Source organism: Phoxinus phoxinus, assembly GCF_949152265.1.
Source record: "Phoxinus phoxinus genome assembly, chromosome: 3".
In the NCBI taxonomy this organism is placed as follows: Eukaryota; Metazoa; Chordata; class Actinopteri; order Cypriniformes; family Leuciscidae; genus Phoxinus; species Phoxinus phoxinus.
In genome coordinates, this window is record NC_136878.1 from 4,419,170 (window position 1) to 4,441,844 (window position 22,675).

Consider the following 22,675-nt stretch of genomic DNA (forward strand, 5'->3'; position numbering starts at 1 on the left):
GACTGGAGCGTAAATATAACGTTTATGCTATAAAATTTAAAGTGTGTAATTTAGCATAATGAGTGAAAGACACAAATATATAATTCTTCAATTGTGTTACAACTATCTCTGTGTAAACTTTATCTAGAGTGAATCTATCTATCTATCTATCTAGAAAATGTATTTAACACTCTTAAAAAATAATATAAAAGACACTAAACGTTTAGGCGATTAAAAATTATTATAAGCTACATATCATTCAGAAGCAAAAATATATAGGCTAGGCCTCAATGGTTAAAACTTTAATTATTAAATCACATTAAATAAACCCATGAAGACATAGAAAAGGTATAGACTATTTTAAGAGGAATTGGACAAAAAGTCGGTTGACAAGCACAATGACCATTCACTGTACGACAAGATCTGTGATTTATGAGTGGACACATCAACGGCAATAAGAACAAGATTATGATTATGCATATTACTCATTTATTCGAGTTCATTTTATTATAATTATCGTGGCCAAATTCTCACGTTTAGTTCGATGGATATTTCTTTACTGTGCTTAAACATTCAATTAGCCTATTAATCTAGATTTTATGATATAGCCTAAGTAGCCTATTTGTTTTTACAATATCCGCACAGATATAATAGGCCCTAATAATAACAATAATTTAATAATAACAACAACAATAAGTAGGTTATCTTGTTCTTATTGCCGTTATTTGTTAAAACAATTACATTGATAATATCGAAACATAAATAATTTATGAAGCCTATTCTTAAAAACCATGTGAAAAAAACATGTTTGATTAAAAACAAAAACAATCGCTTTGAAATATTCCCTTTATGCGCGCGCGCGAACTGATATTGAACGTCGCGCGCCAGAAGAAGACAGAAACTCTAGATGCCATGAGATGAATGAAGAGCTCTTACTGTTGGTAGTCGTGTTTGCAGTAGAGTTTCTGGTCTCTGGAGTAGCAGCTCATGGTGAGAGGCTGCTGACACACCGAGCACTGCACACACTCCTCGTGCCACGAGCAGTCGTTCACGCGCAGGAGGAAGCGGTCAGAGATGGGTCTGTGACATCCTTCACACACACTCGGATGCGCGCAATCTGAACCTGCAACGCACGAGCAATATATACATCACACACACATGCCACATATGCTAAAAAAAATATTGTTTCCATAATAAAATCTAAATCGCGCAGTTGTTACGCAGTTCAAAATCTTTCAAAAGTAGCCTAGGCTTACTTTAATTGGGCTAAACTAATGTAATCCGGTTGATTCGGAAATGTAATCTAATAGCCTAGGGAATTGTAAGATATTTAAGAAAGATAAACATTAAAATAGCCTATAGGCTATTATACCAAATTGACCGATGTTTTAAATATGTAAAATATTACATAGGCTATGTAATAGAACCAGTTTCGAAGTTATCTGACAAAACACTTCAGGCTGTGGTAATTCTGACAGACTGTCGTTGCAACATTAACCTAAATATTTGTGTTATATTTTCTGCACGATTATTTAATACAACTGTTTTTTGTTTTGTTTTTAACAAAAAATAAAGACAACAAAAAAATCCTTTATCCATATAAGCAGCATGATCCATGTTTCCAATTGATATGAAAGCAGTTGTTTTTTATGATCAACAACAAGCTGATTAAAGGTGAAACATACATACATTTTACATTAGCCATTTACAATAGTGCATGGCCTATTCTATGACGAACATGTAATATTAAATTATTTTGAGAAGCTCTTTTTTTATTACAGCTCGTTATTGTTATGCCTACTATAGAAGTTAAATTTAATTATGCAAACATATCTAGTATGTCTATCGTTTTTAATTGTAGCCTATGGAAAAGCGCTGTGAAAATGTGCACAAAAAATGTGCCTATTGTGTCATAGGCTACTATTTAAAAATATTTTGTTAACACTTTAAAATAAGATTTAATTTCTTTACATATTAGTTAACATTAACCATGAACAATACTTATACAGCATTTATTAATCTTACACTATAAAATATTGTTTCAACGGTCAAATATTGACAAACCCGAACATTGGTTTTAAAAATGTAATACAAAAAATTAAACGAACGGAAAATTAATTTAAAAAAATTAATCAAAGGTTGGGTTGAACATTTTTTTATTAAAATAATTAAACCAACGGTTTGATTTTTCAATATTTGACAGTTGAAACAACCAAGCTTTTTTTAACAGTGTAGTCAATGTTAATTTCTACATTATAGGCTATAGTTGATGCACTGTGAACAATTAGCCTAAAGTTAACAAAGATGAATGTGCTAAAATACATTGGTCATATAGTTAGTTAATGTTAGCGTAATGCTAACAAATGAGCCCCTAATGTAAAGTGTCACCAATATATGTAGGCTACTTTAGTTTAGACGTCTCTCTGACACCACCTCGATGTAAAGTGTCCGTGTCTGTGAGAAACTCACCGAGCATCAGTGCCAGAGACTCTGCTCCAGTCCTGAACTGGTCTTCAATCTTGATTCCGTCCAGCATCTCGCCTCGGCTGATCTCGGACCTGTTGCGAAGTCCACAAGAAGTGAAGCAGCAGATCCAGACTTCTGCAGCACGCGGACCGGGACGAGATAGAAACTAAAAGTAAACTGCCTTTTTCTTTGTATGCGTGTAGAGAAACGACGTCTGTTTGTTCGGAGAGAAACGGAATGAAACCGTCAGATCCTCCGGTAATCCAGTGGCCGCGCGCGCGTGAGCTGTGACCGGCGCGAGCTCTTCTCTCACTGATCGCGTTCACGAGCCCTGCTCCTCTTGAGGAGTCCGCGCGCGTCATTCTCCTCAACTCCGTGTGATGCTGCCTATTGGTGCTGTTGGGTCACAGCGGAACCGCCTACAACACCACACACACACACACACACACACACATCATGTGCTGCTGAGGGCAATTACAAATAGATTGAATACAATACATCATTAGCATGTGCTTATAAATAAATAGGCTATTGCATTGCATATGAACATATCTGAATTATTCAAGTCAAAAATATAATTGAATAGCCAACTGTAAAAACAAACAATATACGAACAGGTCCACATGCCATTTAAAGTATTTTTAGAGGTCAAATTAAGGAAACAACGGTATATTTTCAGGTGTTAGGCTACTTGGGTTAACATTTTTAATTGGGTTAACATTTTTAATTAAAAAAATGTAACCCAACGGCTGGGTTTGTCCATATTTGACCCAAATTTGGGTTGAAACAACCCAGCATTTTTTTTTTGCGACCACAAAACATTCAGAGTTCAATGTGATGATTTCATCAACGATGACAGCAAAAATAAAAAGCTTTGTAATTATTTATGGTGAAGGTTATTAATAATAGGCTGTTATAATTAATCATTGTACCGTTAATAAGCTAAACACTCAGCTAAACACACAAAAAGGTTGGGTTGTTTCAATCCATGTTTGGGTCAAATATGGACGAACCCAACCGTTGGTTTACATTTTTTTATTATTCATTTTAATGTAAACCAACGGTTGGGTTTGGCCGAACATGGGTTGAAAATACCGAGCATTTTTAAATGATAGCCTACGATTTAGTATAAAAACGTAATATTTTAACAGTTTTTGTCCTCTTATTTTAGCCTAATAACAAACAGCAAAAAACAGCATATAATCGGGGCGTAAATTAAGTCTAAAAAAACATTAACTTTTTATTTCTATTCTATTTTATTTCACGTTTATAAGGATATAAATCAAGTACAAAAATGTATTTCTATATAAAATATGGACTATAATTAAAAATAACTTGAATTGTTAATAGAATATAGGTAACCTACTTTAACTCGTTACATGATCTTCAAATTTAACATATTGTATTTAATTGCTTTTGTCATAAACAATTTCTCACTTAACCCATTCACTATACGTGAAATCGAGCATTATATTATATTATTATATATTCAGAATCTCCGGCCAGAATCATTTGATTTCTCGCGCAGTTGCTTTTATCTTCATGACATTATCTGCATGATTAATAAAGTCCCAGATAAAAGCTGATTTAATCTCTCTCCGCATAATATCCATGTAAAATTCATAAGGAGAATCTTTTGTGTTTCAGATCTGCGCAAATTCATTTCACAGACAGACATCTCAGGGCAATAAACCTGCGAGGAGAGGGAAAGAAAGGGGGAGTTTGTATCTTTATTACTTTCCTCATTAGTATTCATCTCTCTTCTAATTATGACAGGCTGATTTACGCTCTCTCCAGGACATACATACGACTTCCCCCTGAACATGTCCCATCTTTTTCCAGTTTTTATCTTTCCAAGTAAAAATTATGGATCAGAAGAGGGATTTATTTAGTCAATGCCTCACACCTAAATATAGCCAAACACACCTGATGTAGATGTGTTTATAGGTTATTGTATTTAAGGTTGCGTTTTATATAAATAAAGATTAGTAAAACATAAAATAACAAATACAGATTAGTAGAATATACAATTATTTTATAGCCTATATTTCTTCACGATCGAGGCTTTGACAGGCTATGTATTATATCATTTAATAATATTCATTTTCATTCACACAATATAAAAATAACATTAGCCTAATTAAAGGGTAAACCAACTGCATTATTTTAATTCATTTTAATTAAGCTATCACTATTTTAACCCATTAATAATTAGCAGTATATTTATATTGAACACTAATTTAGGCCTTTTGCTGTCTGTATAGAACAGATAGCCTACTAAAGTTCAGACAGTCTTGAGTTTTTAAAGCTGAATTTAATATAGCCTAGTGTGGGAAAATATTCTGAACAAACATCAGGATGAGGTTTTCTTCTTCTTAGAATTCGAATTATTCAGCGACTGTCAAGCGGGAGATTTTCCATAGAATTTCTTAACGTTCTAAAAAGAATACTGTCAGTTGTCATCTCGCGCATTGATACTTTAGGCCTAGCCCGTGTGTATCCGTGTTCTACGAATATTCATCTTTATAAAAAAAAAAAAAAAAAAAACGCACATAGGCCTAGCTATAGCATATAGACATTTATATATTGTATACATTATATCCCACTGAAATCACCCACCCTTTTGTTTTAACTTCTATTAATGGATTTCAAGCCACATAAATACTGGGGTTAAACAGGCACAAAACCCAACCAACTCTATTCATAATTTCTAATCCTTTGCCATCCTTTATCCTTAAAACATTTAGAAATTAGCCTATAGGCTATTATATAAATATGGACAAACCCAAAAGTTGGGTTAAAAATGTAATTTAAAAATGTAACCCAACGGCTGGGTTTATCCATGCATATTTGACCCAAAATTGGGTTGAAACAACCCAGCATTTTTTTTAACTCTATAAACCCCAGCAATTATAAACTGACATTTGCTTCTTCTACAGACAATCACGCAATGCATTTAAACCAATTACATTTAAACATAAAACTGCAAAAATACAAAGGAAATAAATAAATGCATAGTCATGTTATTGCTTTATTACTAGCCTTGACTCCTAGTTTTCGAAAGTAGCCTATAGACTATGTCATTAAACGCTTGTGTTCATACTGTGTTCTTGCGCTCTCTAGCGTCAATCTGCCTGATCACAACCTCTGCCTTCTGTCTCTATCCTCTACACAACAAGAAAAGATCGACTTACTTTGCATTTTACAAAGAATAAAAGAAAAACCTGGGATCTATTTTTGTGATTCAAGTCATTTAAACCATGCAGGGCTGGATAACTTAGTAGTGCCTGTCATTAAACAAATAGTGCCATTTGATATCAGCGACACTGATAAGAATGAAGTTAGTAATTGTGAGCAAATCCTCTTCATAATAGCCGTTTATTAAACTCAGGCAATAGCCCCATTTATCAATATGGCAGCACTTGCACATTTTGGTATCACAAAAGTATCTGAATAATTGTTTTAATTTAAAAGGTAGGCTAAGAAACCAGTTTTTTTATGCAGAGAAAACAACAACAACAACAACAAAAAACAGTACCACAAACTCCAAGGCCTGGTTTCACAAACAGGGCTTAAAATAAGCCAGACTTAGTCCTTAATTCAATTAGGACATTAGTTTTTATAAATGTTCCGCTACTGGTGTTCATCTTGAGACAAAACAATGGCACTGACATATTTTAAGATATTGAAGTTAATAATAATAAAAAAATAAGTAGATTTTAGTTAAAACAGCTCAAACTTGCATTTTAGTCTGGGATTAAGACTTTATCAGAGAAACTGGGGGTAAATCAATCAGAGCATTACATTCACTGCAATGCATTAGATTTCTGAAGAAAATGTAAGTGTAAAAGTCACAACTAATATGGCAAGCCGTTTTAGCTTTTATTCATTTCCAGGATATGAATTCTTGATATCAACAATTACATTTTCACTAGTTAAAATTATAGTTATTGATATCAGGAATTAGATTTATACTAGTAACAATGGCCATTTTTGATATCAGGAATTACATTTCCACTAGTAACAATGCTAATTCTTGATATCAACAATTACATTTTTACTAGTTAAAATGTTAATTCTAGATATCAAGAATTTAATTTTTGATATCAAGAATTTAATTCTTGATATCTGTAATTGTATTTTCACTAGTGAAATGTCACCATAGGCGGCCATTCAAAATCAATTGTTGATATCAAGAATTGATTTCTTACTAGTAGAAATTCCAATTTCACATATCAGAAATACAATTCTTACTAGTAAAAACCTTTATTTTTGTTATCAAGAATTCAGTTGTCACTAGTTGAAATGTCTATTCTTGATATCAACAATTGAATTGCTACTATAACAATGTTAATTTTTGATATCAATAATCCCATTTTCACTAGTGACAATGTTAATTTCTGATATCATGAATGTGATTGTTACTAGTAAGAAAGCCATTTTAGATATCTGAAATATTATTGATATCATAAATACATTTTCAGATATCAAAAATGAAAAATGTTACTAGTAGCAATTCAATTGTTGATATCAAGAATAGACATTTCAACTAGTGACAATTGAATTATTGATATCAGTAATTGGCATTTTTACTAGTAACAATGTAATTATTGATATCAACAATTACATTTTTACTAGTAAGAAATCAATTCTTGATATCAACAATTGATTTTGAATGGCAGCCTATTGTGACATTTCACTAGTGAAAATATAATTACAGATATCAACAATTCAATTGTTGATATGAACAATTACATTTTTGATATCAACAATTGCAATTGTTGATATCAAGAATTCAATTGTTGATATCAAGAATTCAATTGTTGATATCAAGAATTAAATTGTTGATATCAACAATTACATTTTTGATATCAAAAAATTTAATTCTTGATATCAACAATTGAATTCTTGATATCAATAATTCATATCCTGGAAATGAATAAAAGCTAAAACGGCTTGCCATACAACTAAAAACCTGGAGGTGCAAACACATGTAAACAAACAAGTTTAAAAGAATCAAATGTTCTCGACAGGCAGATTACAGCACGTGTGTAACATTTGTGACTTTTATCGGATCTGCCGACAGAGGAAACTGGTGGACACGGAATATTAAGTTGTGGATGTTTGGTATGAATGTTAATTCAGGAAAACCTCCCATGAGCTTCATTAAAATCCCTCCTGAAAGAGAAGCACGTCTCATCAAAGCCCGGATCAAATGACTTTCACAATATGAAAGCTAATTCATGTAATCTCCATTTATGTGACAGGTTTTCTTCCAAATGGAAAATATTGCATGTAAATACGTTTAACAAGCGGGGGAAACAAACCGAGCTCTTAAACTGTTTATTGTGGTTGCATTTAATAGGTTCCGTAAGGCAACAGGATCTGCGGCTAATTCAGACGAAACCTTCTTCAGCGACAACAAATTTGAGTTGGACACGTGTCAAAATGATAATTAAAAAAATAAAATCTACACAGTCGCTTGCAAAAAGTGATCCCCAGTTATTAAATATGTTTGTATGCTAATCCACATGCAGATGCACTTTGACAGGACTACTAAAAGTTACCAGATTTTTACACAAAATTAAAATAATGATAACTGACGGCACTTGCTGAATTAAACATGCAAACATGATGCTGTTGACGACAGGGTAGAATATTACTGTTTAAGACATTTATTGCTCTTGAATAATGTTTACTGTTTCACATACTTTAGGAAATGTGCATACTGTGCAGTAAGCAGTACACATGCATAGCCAATGTTTGAACTTTTTTTTAACAATAAAGTTATAATATCATTGTGTTCTAAAATTGACATTGAATCACAGTATAGTCTAACTTTCATAATTATTTTTTAGGCCAGTGCATATTGCATTAAATATTAAGGCCTGGTTTCACAGACAGGGCTCATTTAAACCAGGAGGATTAAGCTTTAGTTAAATAAGGACATTTAAGTAGCTTTTATCAGGGTTCTTGCAGGTTTCAGTAGGCCTAAGTCAAATTTAAGACCTTTTTAAGACATTTTAAGACCATAAAGATTTAAATTTAAGACCTACATGACGCATTAACCAGCAAATAACAAATAAAATTAGCATCAATATGCCCTTTTTGTTTACATAAACATTAAAATAATAACATAAAAAAATTATGGCTAGAACATGTACAAGTTCAAACAAAGTTTTGACAAAAAAAGGTTTTATAAAAAGATAAACCACGTATTTCAGCCTTTAAATAATTTTTTATAGAATTAATGTGTCAAAAAAATATAAATTACTGACATTTACAATGCAGATTAGCTTATCTTTTATTATTAATAGTAATATTTGGTCCGATTTTCCCGTTGCGTCTGTCGTTGCTATGCAACCATGCACTGCGCTCTCCACAACGACAGTAGCTAGCTAATGATTTCCACCACTGATAAACGCTTGCTGTAGCCATTATTTATTTACGGAGAAGAGAAAAACACCTGCAGTGTTTGAGTGCACGGTGCACCCCCATCCTTCATGTTGACTGAGCTTTCAATGTTGTTACGGAAAGGGTGAAGCGGATTGGTTGGTTCTTGTCACACGACCTGCGGTGCGCTTGCAGAATTCTGAAAAGTTTAGCTTTTTTTTTTTTTATCTCGCTCCGCCTGGAAAAAACATCCGCATTGCTTCTAATATGAGTGCGCTTGCCGCGCACCTAAATTTGAAATAACGAACTTGAGCGCGCAAAAGACGCAATATGTGAACGGCCTCTTTGGTAGCTACTGCCAATCAGGGCACGAGCTACTGGTAGCTCGCGAGCGCCGTGTCGGAGACCCCTGCTACAGCTCCGCTTTGTAGGCTACGACTCGATACTTTTTTGCTACTTTGTAATAACTTTGTGTGGCCAGCATTTCAGGAAATGAACGAAGGTAAAACCTTTTTAAGACCTGACTAAATTAAATTTAAGACCTCGGATGAAAATCTGGCCGTTTTTAAGACGTTTTAAGGCCTTAAATTTAAAGGTCAGAATTTTAGACTTTTTAAGACCCCGCGGGAACCCTGTTTTATAAACGTGCCTTAGGGGGTAAAAAACATTACTGGTGTGGATCTTCAGACAAAACAATGGCACTGATATATATCTGACATAGTTTGTGTTACACACACCCTGACGAAGGCATGTAAAGCCGCAACGCGTAGGTGTATCTGTCAACAATTTTAATGTTTAAGCCATGAATAAAATAAAGGCTTTTTTACTTTTTTCAACATAATTCGAGTGCCTTGGAGATGTTCTTAGAGCTTAATTATCCCAAACAACCAAAGAGCTCCGAGATTTCACACCCTGAAGCACTTCTATCGCATTCTTTGCTTTGATATTTTAAGATATATCAGTGCAAGTTGCGTTATAAATTGCGTTCAGTTAAAACAGGTCAAAAATGCATTTTAGTCTGAGACTAGACTTAAGCCTTGTCTGTGAAACCGGGCGTAAACGTATCTTTCAAATCATTGTAACCTTTTTAAAAAATCTATTTGTCATTTTTGTCGCCCTGAAAGTTATTAAGTCTAATAAAGGTCAGATAACATTTGATCAGATCTCTTTGCTGGGAGGTTTTGCTTTTAATGACTTTTTTCATGGTTTGGCTTCATTATGTACTTGTTTTATTGTCCTGTGGCAAAGGTTCCTCTGAAGCTAATGGAAAAACAACCTTCAAAAGACTCTATCAAAGTAGAAATGACACGAGCTTCTGAGGCTGATTTCGACTGGGAGGTCTTTGAGGTGCGCTGTAAACGTCTGGTAGGAAGCCCAACTTTCTTTCCATGACGGCAGAACTACATCAGAAGTGTTCAGAGGCAATACATTAGTTAACGGAGTCAACAATGCTGAGATTATGGCAAATGTCACAAGACAACAGTCTATTCTTTTCGCTCCTAAAGGGATAGTTCACCCAAAATAATACAAACTCAGTCATTAATTACTCACCCTTAAGTCGTTCCAAATCCGTCAGACTTTTGTTCATCTACAGAAAACAAATGAAGATATTTTTAATGAAATCTGAGAGCTTTCTGTTTTTCCAGTGACAGTTACGCAACTGTGGTAGTTGCGTAACTGTCACCGGAGGGAAAGAAAGCTCTCAGATTTCATCAAAAATATCTTAATTTGTGTTCTGCAGATGAATTATCAACGGATAATTTGACTTTGACGCTTCAAAAAGTTAATAAAGAGATCTTGAAACCAATCCAAATGAAATTAGTCCAAATTAACTGAAGAGACTCGATCGCTTTATATGACTTGAATTTAGGCTTTTATTCCCATTAAAACATTAATCAGCGAACATGAACTCAACCGAAACCTGCTTGACGCACGAGAACAACCCTTACTGAAGCGTGATGCGTAACACGAGAATGAACCTCATTGGTTCTTGCAGAAGCTCAAACGTGCTGCGTAACACGAGAATGAACCTCATTGGTTCTTGCAGAAGCTCAAACGTGTTGCGTAACACGAGAATGATCCTCATTGGTTCTTGCTGAAGCTCCAACGTGTTGCGTAACACGAGAATGATCCTCATTGGTTCTTGCTGAAGCTCCAACGTGTTGCGTAACACGAGAATGATCCTCATTGGTTCTTGCTGAAGCTCAAACGTGTTGCGTAACACGAGAATGAACCTCATTGGTTCTTGCTGAAGCTCCAACGTGATGCGTAACACGAGAATGATCCTCATTGGTTCTTGCTGAAGCTCAAACGTGCTGCGTAACACGAGAATGATCCTCATTGGTTCTTGCTGAAGCTCCAACGTGTTGCGTAACACGAGAATGATCCTCATTGGTTCTTGCTGAAGCTCAAACGTGCTGCGTAACACGAGAATGATCCTCATTGGTTCTTGCAGAAGCTCAAACGTGTTGCGTAACACGAGAATGATCCTCATTGGTTCTTGCTGAAGCTCCAACGTGTTGCGTAACACGAGAATGAACCTCATTGGTTCTTGCAGAAGCTCAAACGTGTTGCGTAGCACGAGAATGAACCTCATTGGTTCTTGCAGAAACTCAAACGTGATGCGTAACACGAGAATGATCCTCATTGGTTCTTGCAGAAACTCAAACGTGTTGCGTAACACGAGAATGAACCTCATTGGTTCTTGCAGAAACTCAAAAGTGCTGCGTAACACGAGAATGAACCTCATTGGTTCTTGCTGAAGCTCAAACGTGATGCGTAACACGAGAATGATCCTCATTGGTTCTTGCTGAAGCTCAAACGTGATGCGTAACACGAGAATGATCCTCATTGGTTCTTGCTGAAGCTCAAACGTGCTGCGTAACACGAGAATGATCCTCATTGGTTCTTGCAGAAGCTCAAACGTGCTGCGTAACACGAGAATGATCCTCATTGGTTCTTGCTGAAGCTCAAACGTGTTGCGTAACACGAGAATGAACCTCATTGGTTCTTGCTGAAGCTCAAACGTGATGCGTAACACAAGAATGATCCTCATTGGTTCTTGCAGAAGCTCAAACGTGTTGCGTAACACAAGAATGATCCTCATTGGTTCTTGCAGAAGCTCAAACGTGTTGCGTAACACGAGAATGATCCTCATTGGTTCTTGCTGAAGCTCAAACGTGTTGCGTAACACGAGAATGATCCTCATTGGTTCTTGCTGAAGCTCAAACGTGCTGCGTAACACGAGAATGATCCTCATTGGTTCTTGCTGAAGCTCAAACGTGCTGCGTAACACGAGAATGATCCTCATTGGTTCTTGCTGAAGCACAAACGTGTTGCGTAACACGAGAATGATCCTCATTGGTTCTTGCTGAAGCACAAACGTGTTGCGTAACACGAGAATGATCCTCATTGGTTCTCACACGTCAAGGGAACATGCTTGAGCTTCTGTATACAACAACTGATGTGTGAGTTGATGAATGTTTATATGAGAATAAAAGCCTAAATTAAATCTGTTCATCATATAAAGTGATCATGTCTCTTCAGAGTGGTAGCTGTCAATGGAGGGACAGAAAGCTCTCAGATTTCACCAAAAAGATCTTCATTTGTGTTTCGAATATGAACAAAAGTCTCTCCCTTTAAAGGGATAGTTGACTTTAAAGTATTTTTTTTTTCCTACTATGGAAGTCAATGGGACCAGTTAACTGTTTGGTCACCAACATTCTTCAAAATATCTTCCTTTGTGTTCAGCAGAAGAAAGAAATTCATACAGGTTTGAAACAACTTGAGGGTGAGTATATGATGACAGAATTTCCTTTTTAAAGTGAACTATCCCTTTAAGGCTTGTGCATTTTATTCCATAAAATATTTAAACAGACCCAAGCTTAAGTAATTTTTCACATTTAATCTTACCCTCCACTAAAGATCTGAAATTGAATTCACATGTATGTTCAGATTTTAAAATGGTGCAGCAAAAAGCAATTGATTCTCATGTGTTGCAATTAAACACAACACATTTGGCTTGGCCTTGTTGCGGCTCTCAAAATAACGGTCATTTCCCTGGGTCTCAACAAGAAGTGTCTTACAAGATGGTGTTCAATTTCTGTACAAGTGATAAATTACCTGAACCACTGGTTGTTGGAGAATCTTCCAGAATCCCATGGCTCTGAATGAAGTTTCTAAAATGAATGCTGCAACACATTTGGCATAAACTCAGTTTCAGTTTTCAGCTTTTCAGACTGACAGATCTGGATCTGAATCCAGCTCTCAAGAATATAGTCCTGGTCTTAGGATGTCTTGTAATTGTGCACTATGGTTTACACTAGAATGTTAATCAGATGTTTGTAGGACACAGTACATGATATTTCCAAGTGGTAGAAACCCAAAAACAAACAAGCAGAGCCGTTTCTGAATTCAAAACCACAACCTCATAAAACCTGAAGAAATTAAATCGGTAAATACTTCTGCAAAAGAGATGCAATGCACACTGAACTTACAGTAAAAGTGAAGTATTCACCAGAACCAAGATGTCACGATTAAGACCTTTGTGTGGTTTCTTAAATGCTCACTCACGGTCTATAAACGTGCTTTGCTGTTTCTTGTTTAGCTCTTCATTCTCTTAAAAACTCATAAAAAAGCCGCACAAACAGCAGCACATCGCCCGAAACCTGCAGTGTTTTTATGCTTGAAGTCTTGAAAGTTTCCCTGTGGTTTTGTGCGCACGTTGGATCTAAATAAAGTGACTTGTCGAGCGGCCACAGGAAGCTCGGAGCGTTTGTGAACCCAAAACAGAGGCGAACTTCCAGTAAACAAGCATTACTCTGTGGCGAATCCATCTCATCTGCACACATAGGGGTAAGATGTGCCACTATGCACACGTATCTAAAAGTAGCCATCAAATCAAAATCAAACTTGCAGTACTCACTAACCCAACAGATCTTTCACACTTTCTTAGTTTCTGTGTTGATAAGAAATGCATGAGGAGTTTACGGTGTTTTTATAGAGTAATAAAGCACAAAATTCAACACTGGCATTCACGTTTATACAATAAAGACAATGCAAATGAGAAACACACACATTTGCAGGTTCGTCTAGAGGCAAAACAATGATTTGCTGATAATTGAGTGGATTATAAAATCGTGAACAGGAGTTTATTTACGCAGTGCAGTAACTCAACATCTTTTATTGTATTTGTTTGCATGACCAAACTTGCAAAACACACTCAACTATTCCCAAAAACAAAACATTAAAAAATACTGGGGCAACATACTAGCTACATTCCTAAACATTTAAATTAGTCTTCATATAAAATCATTAAATAATTAAATCAGAGTACTATGAAATAGCAAAGTAAATCCTCATTTTAATGTTGAAAACAAAACAAAAAAATAGATAACGCTGCATGCATTCATATAGGGCCTTATTTTTCTGTTAAATAAACGCCTGAATTGACTGAAGAAATTTCAATCAACATCAGCATGTAATTCAGATATTAAACTATAATTTTGGTTCCGATTTTATCTTGATATAAACATGGGAGTTTTCCAGACAGATCTGAAAACAAGCTCGACAGACGCCTGGAAAATCTGAAGCTCTCGACTTCCACAGACATGAGACAATAAAAAGAGAAGGTCAGATTTGTGGTTAATTTCAGATTTGAAATCATACATAATAAAAGTCACAATAGTGGTTAGAACATGTAACAATATAGCTGCTTAATAATCATTATTACCCACAACGTGAGAAATAGAAACCCATCTGAGTGTTTGATTAAAGTCTCACAGTGAAGGTGTCAACCCATCTGAATGTTTCCAAGCTCAACACTTTCACCTCAGAAATAATAACACTGTACTTTCACCCATAATCCTCACCGTATCCAACAAAGCAGAGCGGCACGGTTTACTCAATATGCTCGGAATAATCGTGAATCTCACAAAAAACTCTTCAGGTCGCCCTACAAATCAAAAGAAAGAAATGAGAAATTGGATTTTGCATAAAGAAGAAGCATGAGAGCTGCATTTTTGCATTGTGACATTCTTTTCATCGTTCCTCCAAAGTCTCATTACCAAAATTCAATTTAAAAAATAAGTAAATATAATCTAGTAGTAAAAGTGTAGGTCTACCTCATGTACTATTTGTTTTACAGAATTTAAACTATTTAAAATTATTTGTCAGTGATGAAATTAGTGTGTTAAATTATCATGAAAATGTCACATTTCAAAAAATCTTTATGGTCCCAAAAATAGGTTTTATTTTATTTATGCAAAATTTAATTTCTATTTTTTTTTTTTCTTTAGATCTTGGGGTGAATTTACAGGAGAAACTGGAAAAATGAGAATATGGTGCAAAAGGTCATTTATTTCAGTAATTCAACTTAAAAGTTGAAACTAATATATTATATAGACTCATTACATGCAAAGTGAGATATTTCAAGCCTTTATTTGTTATAATTTTGATGATTATGGCTTACAGCTTATGAAAACCTTTTCACAATATTCAAATTTTGAATTTGGGGTTTTCATAAGCCATAATCATCACAATTATAACAAATAAAGGCTTGAAATATCTCACTTTGCATGTAATGAGTCTATATAATATATTAGTTTCACCTTTTAAGTTGAATTACTGAAATAAATTACCTTTTGCACCATATTCTCATTTTTCGAAACTGTATAACTGCAGAAATATTCACTGGTTTATTAAATAAAATAAAAAAATGTCACAAAAATATCACCATAAACTTCAGATGAAGCCACAAATGAACTGGCAGAAACAATACCGAAGTGCTTGAGCTGCACCATCGAACACTATTACAGACTGAAGAAGATCAGTGGTGACCGGAGTAATGTTACAAAGACGAAAAGGGAAAACGAGTAACACACATTTCTAAAACAGCACATTCCTGATTCATCGGCTGTCTATGTACAAGCGCTCGCTCAGAGCTGGAGTGTTCCTATTCTCGAAATCTCTTTTTCCACACAAACACAAACATTGAAATGCTTCAGAAATCCTGTAACAGTGCAGTGATCCGAGCTCCATTTCCAAACGGATCAAACACACACGAGTCATGCAGTCGCTGCGATCGAAACCAAACCGAGCAAGCGAATGAACAAAAAGAGGCCAAATACAAAAAAATAAAATACTCTTCCGAATCCATGCCGCATGAGCGCAGACTTTGGGGCTCAAATGTGGGTACGTCCAAGTCCGACCCCTCATAAAGTCACATCAGTAACAGCTTCTCCGTCCAGGAGCCAGAATAAGTCAATACACAACGCATAATAAAGGTTTCCACAGGCCTTCCCACCCGCTCCGCTCGGCCCCTTACGACACTGTAGTGGTTTTGATCGACCGCTGTAGAGAACGAGCATCCGAAGCTCTTTATGAAAAAGCAGCATCAACTTAAGAGAGACTGAACTTGACCACATGAAATGACATTTGTTAATTTTTTTTGTTTTTTGTTTTGTTTTTTTGTTTATGGAGAAAAGTGAGTTTTCCCTCTGGTGGGTTTCTGTTTTCGAGGTGTGTGAGTCTCAGCTCATAGCAGGTCTTCAGAAGTCTGGCTCCAGCGAGTGAGCTTTAGGCCTCGGAGCCCAGGGAAGTTCTGGTGGGACTGGGCGGCAGACGGGCCGCGGCGCTGTGCTCCGTACGGAAACTATATTCATACTGACACAAATATACACAGACAGAAAGAGTTAAACACAACATCTGAGAGCGTTTCCTAGCAAACACTGACCTCTAGTGGCTCACTTCTGCAGCACACAACTCTAATGATCCACAATTCAACATTTCAAAACTAATTACAGGTTAAAAAAATTAGAATCCTAAAAATTAGAATATGGTGCAAAAGTTGGTTTCAGTAATTCAACTTAAAAGGTGAAACTAATATATTATATAGACTCATTACATGCAAAGTGAGATATTTCAAGCCTTTATTTGTTATAATTTTGATCATTACGGCTTACAGATTATGAAAACCCCAAATTCAAAACTAGAATATTGTGAAAAGGTGTAAGCCATAATCATCAAAATTATAACAAATAAAGGTTTGAAATATCTCACTTTGCATGTAATGAGTCTATATAATATATTAGTTTCACCTTTTAAGTTGAATTACTGAAATAAATGCACGATATTCTAATTTTTCGAGTTTCACCTCTATATGAAATGATATATTAGTGTGTTTGTCCTTCAGGAATTATTCTAATATGCTGATTTTCTGCTCAAGAAACATTATCAATGTTGAAAACCGCGTAATATTTTTGTGGAAACCGTGATGCATTTTTTCAGGATTCTTCAATTCGTTGTTTTATTTTTCACTAGAAATCTTCTGCAACATTGTGATGGTTGAAACTCAACAGATCCTCACCTCTTTCTCAATCTCTGCAAGTGATTTGATTCTGATGCCCATTAGATCAACCTGCTGCAACTGAAATACACACACACACACACAACTGATGAGCTCTTGTGCTAGTTACCCATAACACATTATTCTCTACTGCCAAATGAAATTGTATCCTATGAAAGCTTTTGAAGTGTTTTGTTTAGTCACATCTATATCTTTCAAGAGCTGATGTGAAGCATGAAAACAGACTCACGTCACTGGAGGCACACGCAAACTTGTCCGAGATCATGAAAGGCACTCCATCCATAGCTGAGGAGTCAAGAAATCACAATCAACTAGAGCACACTAAAAAGAGTTACCTATCATTTGTCCAGCTAATTGTTAATAAATCATTCTACGAATCTAGCAATTCGAATGGCTATGAAAAGTAGGCCTGTCACGATCATGCATTTTGTGCTGATGATTCATTATTAAACATTAATGATTCAATTCTGTGTCACTTACAGTGTAAGCCTATGTTATTCTGATAAGCGGAATCGTATATAATATAATAAAAAATTATAACAAAATAAACCCACATAATTTACTCTAACTGCTGTGAAAATTAATATATTAATTAATATAATATAGAACTGCACCATTCTAGAGAGAGCAGTTATCATGAATAAATATAAAACAGTCTTTTCAACCACACAGTATCATTATTTCTGTTATAATAATTCAAATGACCGCAGATGTACTGGGATAAAAGATGATAGTTCGGATATAAACACTGATGTCTATGGTAGCGATCAAAAATCACCTTTTGACAGTAACTTGATGCTTCAAATAAAGATTGTATCAATTACATTGTTACAACAAGTGATAAATATGTATTTGTCATTAAAACACTGATTTATCCAGTAATTAAATAAGTGAAGTCTTTATGGATCATTTATTCAAATTTGATAAATTGTTTTTTTAATTCAAATTAATTACATATTTTTTTAAATAGACTAGCAGCAATTAACATTTTGTCAAAACCTCTAGTAAATTTCATGTTATTTTGTGTAGTTGTCTATTCAGAATCGTGGAAGAATAGTAATATAATAATATAATATAATATAATAAAGTCTGATTAAACCAACAAAGCTTAATTTTGTATGAAGGAATGTTTATGTACTTTACAATAGTGTTTTTTTTTCTTTCAAAATTCTTTGGCAAAATGTATTTATGAATGTGATAAATGAAATTTAAACTGCACAATTATCACATATATCTCAATTACAATTAGATGACTAATCAATAATCGCGAAAGGCCTAATGACAAGTCAACAAAATTACTACAAATTGCCTAATTATTTGTAAGTTGTTTTGGATAAAAGCATCTGCTAAATGATAAATGTAAATAAAAACTAAATCATTACGGAGACGTAATTTTTCTTCACGGATGTGTGCGGTAATAAACGAGAGCTCAGAACAGAGAGAGATATTGTTACTCGTCACTGAACACCATCTGTAGAGTTAAACATATCCACCTCGAGAAGCGTTTATTACTACATCCCTAATGACAGCAGTTATGATCCACACGGACACTGAGAGTGCTGATGGGATTTCAGACATGCAAATTTAACCGAGCCCTGTTTCACTGACCTTCATCTCAAATGTGAGGTGCTCATGACTCAACTCAAGCAGTCAGCAGATTCACATTAGATCTGATATATATAATAATACACTACCGATACCTTTCTTCCTACCAGTCTTCTGAACGGTAGGTGTTTACATAGTCCACATATGTGACCCTGGACCACAAAACCAGTCACATGGGTCAATTTTCTGAAATTGAGATTTATACATCATCGGAAAGCTGAATAAATATGCGTTCCATTGATGTGTGGTTTGTTAGGATAGGACAATATTTGGCCGAGATATGACTATTAGAAAAATCTGGAATCTGAGGATGCCAAAAAATCGAAACATTGAGAAAATCTCCTTCAAAGTTGTGCATTTATGTTCACGATTGTGCTGCATTCACTCACAAAAATACATGTTTTATATATTCACGGTAGGAAATGTACAAAATATCTTCATGGAACATGATCTTTACTTAACCTGTTAGCCTTCAGCGCCACTTTTGAAAAATCCCCAGAAATTGCATACCCAACCTAAAAAAGATTCAATTCATTGACCCTTCGTCCTAAAAGCTCAAGTATGGTCTCATTTGAAAGCTGACACCTGGCACTTTATTGGAAATGTAGAATGAATTATTGTCATAATGAAAAAAAAATTATGAATAGCTTCAAAGTTGTGTAAGTTATTAGAAATTTATTTTTATGAAACATCTTCATGAAAATTAAATTGAAGTTGGCCCGTCAGCACTCTAGAAATGCACTCCAGCTAAAGACACATGTCTGACCATGTTATATTTAAAATTTGAAGGTGATAAGTCTAAAACTCTGTATTTTGTTAAATGTTTTTCAAGATCATCTCAAATGACTTTATTTTGAATTGACTCTAAAATGCAAACTTGTGTTTATTGTCATCTATTAGCATCTATTCAGTCTATTGTCTCTATTGTTTTGTGGTGCAAACGAGCCCCATTCAGTGTCACTCTCTCCTGCTCACATTTACACCTTTCCAGCCGGCTTATGGCCATAAATATTATTTTCCTTTGTCTCCATTATAATCGCTAACGACTGGCTAATCACGGTGTTTCACCCCCTAATTTCTTTCATAATCTTCACTTCACATTTGAAACTGTATCAAATGCCTTTCTCAAATAAAGAAATATTTCAGTAAGCATTCCGATTTAGAAAAAAAATCATAAAAAATAACAGCTAGATGGCAGGTGCAACTAGAGAGCTAGCTAGCATGTTAGCTTAGCACACCATCAATACACGACAATTTATGAGATTAAAACCCTGTTTTATGCTCCAAACTTACTTTATAGCGCAAGTCGAGTGTTTTAAATAATCTTCTATGAGCTTATTTGGCTTCAGAAAAGAAAATCAGACAGAAAATAAATGAGTTTATGGTATTCTGCATGTTTGTAAAGTCTATATCGATTAGCATTGCATTATACATATAATCTATTATTATAAAAATACCTGACATGGCTCGAAGAACACAGGTAAATCAAATATCATTGCAATCATGTTTATTGTCTTCAAAACATCTTTATCTGCATGTTATAGCGATCTCTGAAAGCTAACGTTAGCTGTGTTTATGTCAGTGACGTCCTGGAAGGTCACAGGTTATTGTTCTTCTTCGTGAGCTCCCATATTTGGAAAAAACTGTGCATAGAGCGCCCTCATTCTGCTGTATGGATTGAAAACACAGTACATCAGAGTATCCAGCGCTCTTTATGTATACATCGACGCATTTGGATATAAATTCAATAAATATTATTCCTGTCTATAGAAATATGATGTAAACCTATGATAATATATCAATATTTCTCCAAATCTGCACATTTTTGAGCCAAAAGCCCTGAGGAACGTTGTTTTGTCACGCGTTCTCAAGACAACAGCACCGGAGTTTTTTTCTGAATGGAGCAGCTGACGCTCATAATTCATATTAAAGGTATCGACTCATTTTTTCATTACATAAATCCTGACACAAATTAAGACATAACTGTCACTATAAGTTTCTCAGAATACAATAGTGGTCAAATACTGAAACGTGAGACTTATATATTTTTAATGATGTATAGTTTGTCAAGGTAATAACATTAAATCTGATAGTAACTTTGAACTATTTAAAAAAAAAAACGCTTCAGAGCGTCCTCGCTCTGGTGAAGGCTAACAGGTTAATATCCTAATATTTTTTGGCATAAAAGAAAAATCGATAATTTTGAAAACAATGTATTGTTGGCTATTGCCACAGATATACCCGTGCGACATGTGACTGCTTTTGTTGATCCAGGGTCACATATATCATATAGCCGATACTTTTTTTTAGTTAGAAAGAGTAAACTTACAGAGTAAACTCAATTACTGATTATTTCTACTACTTTATAGTGAATTAATGATTAATTTAATTTGTAAAGGCATGTGAATTTCTAGACTGGAGCTCTAGGAACATTTCTCTCTTTGGTGGTCTTAGGTCACGGTCCTCTCTTCTAGTGTGCACTGATGGGATATTGAAGGTGTTGTGAAGGTGTTCAGTTTGGTCAGGTGTGTTTTGTGCGGTTCTGGTACCAGAGATGGCATAGAGGGTGGAGTTCTGGTGTTCAAAGTCTGGTCTGGTTGTGCTTTTTCTGAAACATGCCGGCAGGGTCATGGATATGTGCCTATGGAGAAAAACAGAAATAGAAGACTTAATCAAACAAGTATTCTATCAAGAACATATCTTTCTTCAACCTCAAAATTATCAGAGTTGTTTGCGTCTCATGAGCTGTATAACCTTCTTTCAATGCACTGAGAAAGTAAATACACAGATGAAGAAAGTTCATCTCCTTACGAGAAAGTTCCTAGAATGCATCGCGAATCACCGGCGAGATGGCTTCACAAACGGTGAAAGAAAGTCACAAATGTAAGTATTTCCTAATATGGTGATTTTCTTCAAACCAATCATAAAAAAGAGATCGCTAATTCAGCCGCTAGCATGTTGCCTCGGTAACCAGGCAGACAGTGTTGCTTGCTTCGCTACTAACGTTAGTTACCTGGTAACGTTAATGAAGCTAAACTAAAGTAAAAATAATTTGTTCTCGCATGTCTTCATAAAGCGAGAGAATCAGTCCGGCATCGCGTGGTTATCGTGTAAACACAACACAGTCAATAACTCAATTATAGCCATGTATTTCACATTGAAACATTTACTTTCGCTTTACACTACCAGCAGCGCATACGACAGAGCTTGCCACAGTGGAGGACGGCATATTGGTATCGTTGTCAGTCGTTGTCATGAAGAAATCCTGTAAAACCTTGTCGCTTCCATAACGTCAGAGCCATCATCGACGACTGATGACGTATCGGGTTTATGAAGGGTTGCTCCATTTCGTAGGGGAATATTTCAACCCCTTGGCCATTGTAACTCTGTTTTAAGGGCCAAGGGGTACAGTCGAAAACAAGGGGTAGGGGCAAGGGGGGAATTGGGATTGAGCCTAACAATTATTCAGCTCCACAATAGCATAAAGAACATATACCTGGGAGGCTGAATAGGTTAAATTAACATTAGCCAGCGAGTCCAACAAGTTAGCAAGTTCACCAAGCTCCCGATCTCATCCCACATCACTGTACTCTTCATCCTCGGTGTCGCTTCTGAACAACTCCGCCAACTAGAGCGCCCTCTCGCGGCTGTAGACGGTAATGTTTTCTCTTGGTTAATCTCAGTTAGTATGAATTAATTTTGATATATAAGTCGCACCTGACTATAAGTCGCAGGACCAGCCAAACTATGAGAAAAAACGTATAGTCCGGAAAATACGGTGTGTGTCCGTTCAAGCACATGGAGATGTGAAAGAGGAGTCAATTCAGTGTATTCACACACATTAAGCATTAAAAAAACGGTATTTTT

The 22,675-nt window shown here is 35.3% G+C and overlaps 2 protein-coding genes across 4 annotated transcripts in view; both read right to left on the reverse strand.

Moving 5' to 3' along the window:
* lmx1ba (LIM homeobox transcription factor 1, beta a) overlaps window positions 1-2,843 on the reverse strand; it is a 62,771-nt gene extending 59,928 nt beyond the window's left edge. The window contains exons 1-2 of the mRNA XM_079608140.1: window positions 2,449-2,843; window positions 916-1,102 (exon numbers count right to left, since the gene is read on the reverse strand). Coding sequence (XP_079464266.1) covers window positions 916-1,102; window positions 2,449-2,515 — 254 coding nt within the window. The 5' untranslated portion in view covers window positions 2,516-2,843. The remainder of the gene's footprint in view (window positions 1-915; window positions 1,103-2,448) is intronic.
* Window positions 2,844-13,969: 11,126 nt separating this feature from the next.
* The window catches only part of mvb12ba (multivesicular body subunit 12Ba), a 36,939-nt gene continuing 28,233 nt past the window's right edge, over window positions 13,970-22,675 (reverse strand). For all 3 annotated transcript variants that reach the window (XM_079608146.1, XM_079608148.1, XM_079608147.1), the window contains 4 exons: window positions 21,358-21,449; window positions 17,433-17,488; window positions 17,204-17,263; window positions 13,970-16,500 (listed from right to left, as the gene is read on the reverse strand). In XM_079608146.1, coding sequence (XP_079464272.1) covers window positions 16,414-16,500; window positions 17,204-17,263; window positions 17,433-17,488; window positions 21,358-21,449 — 295 coding nt within the window. In that variant the 3' untranslated portion in view covers window positions 13,970-16,413. The remainder of the gene's footprint in view (window positions 16,501-17,203; window positions 17,264-17,432; window positions 17,489-21,357; window positions 21,450-22,675) is intronic.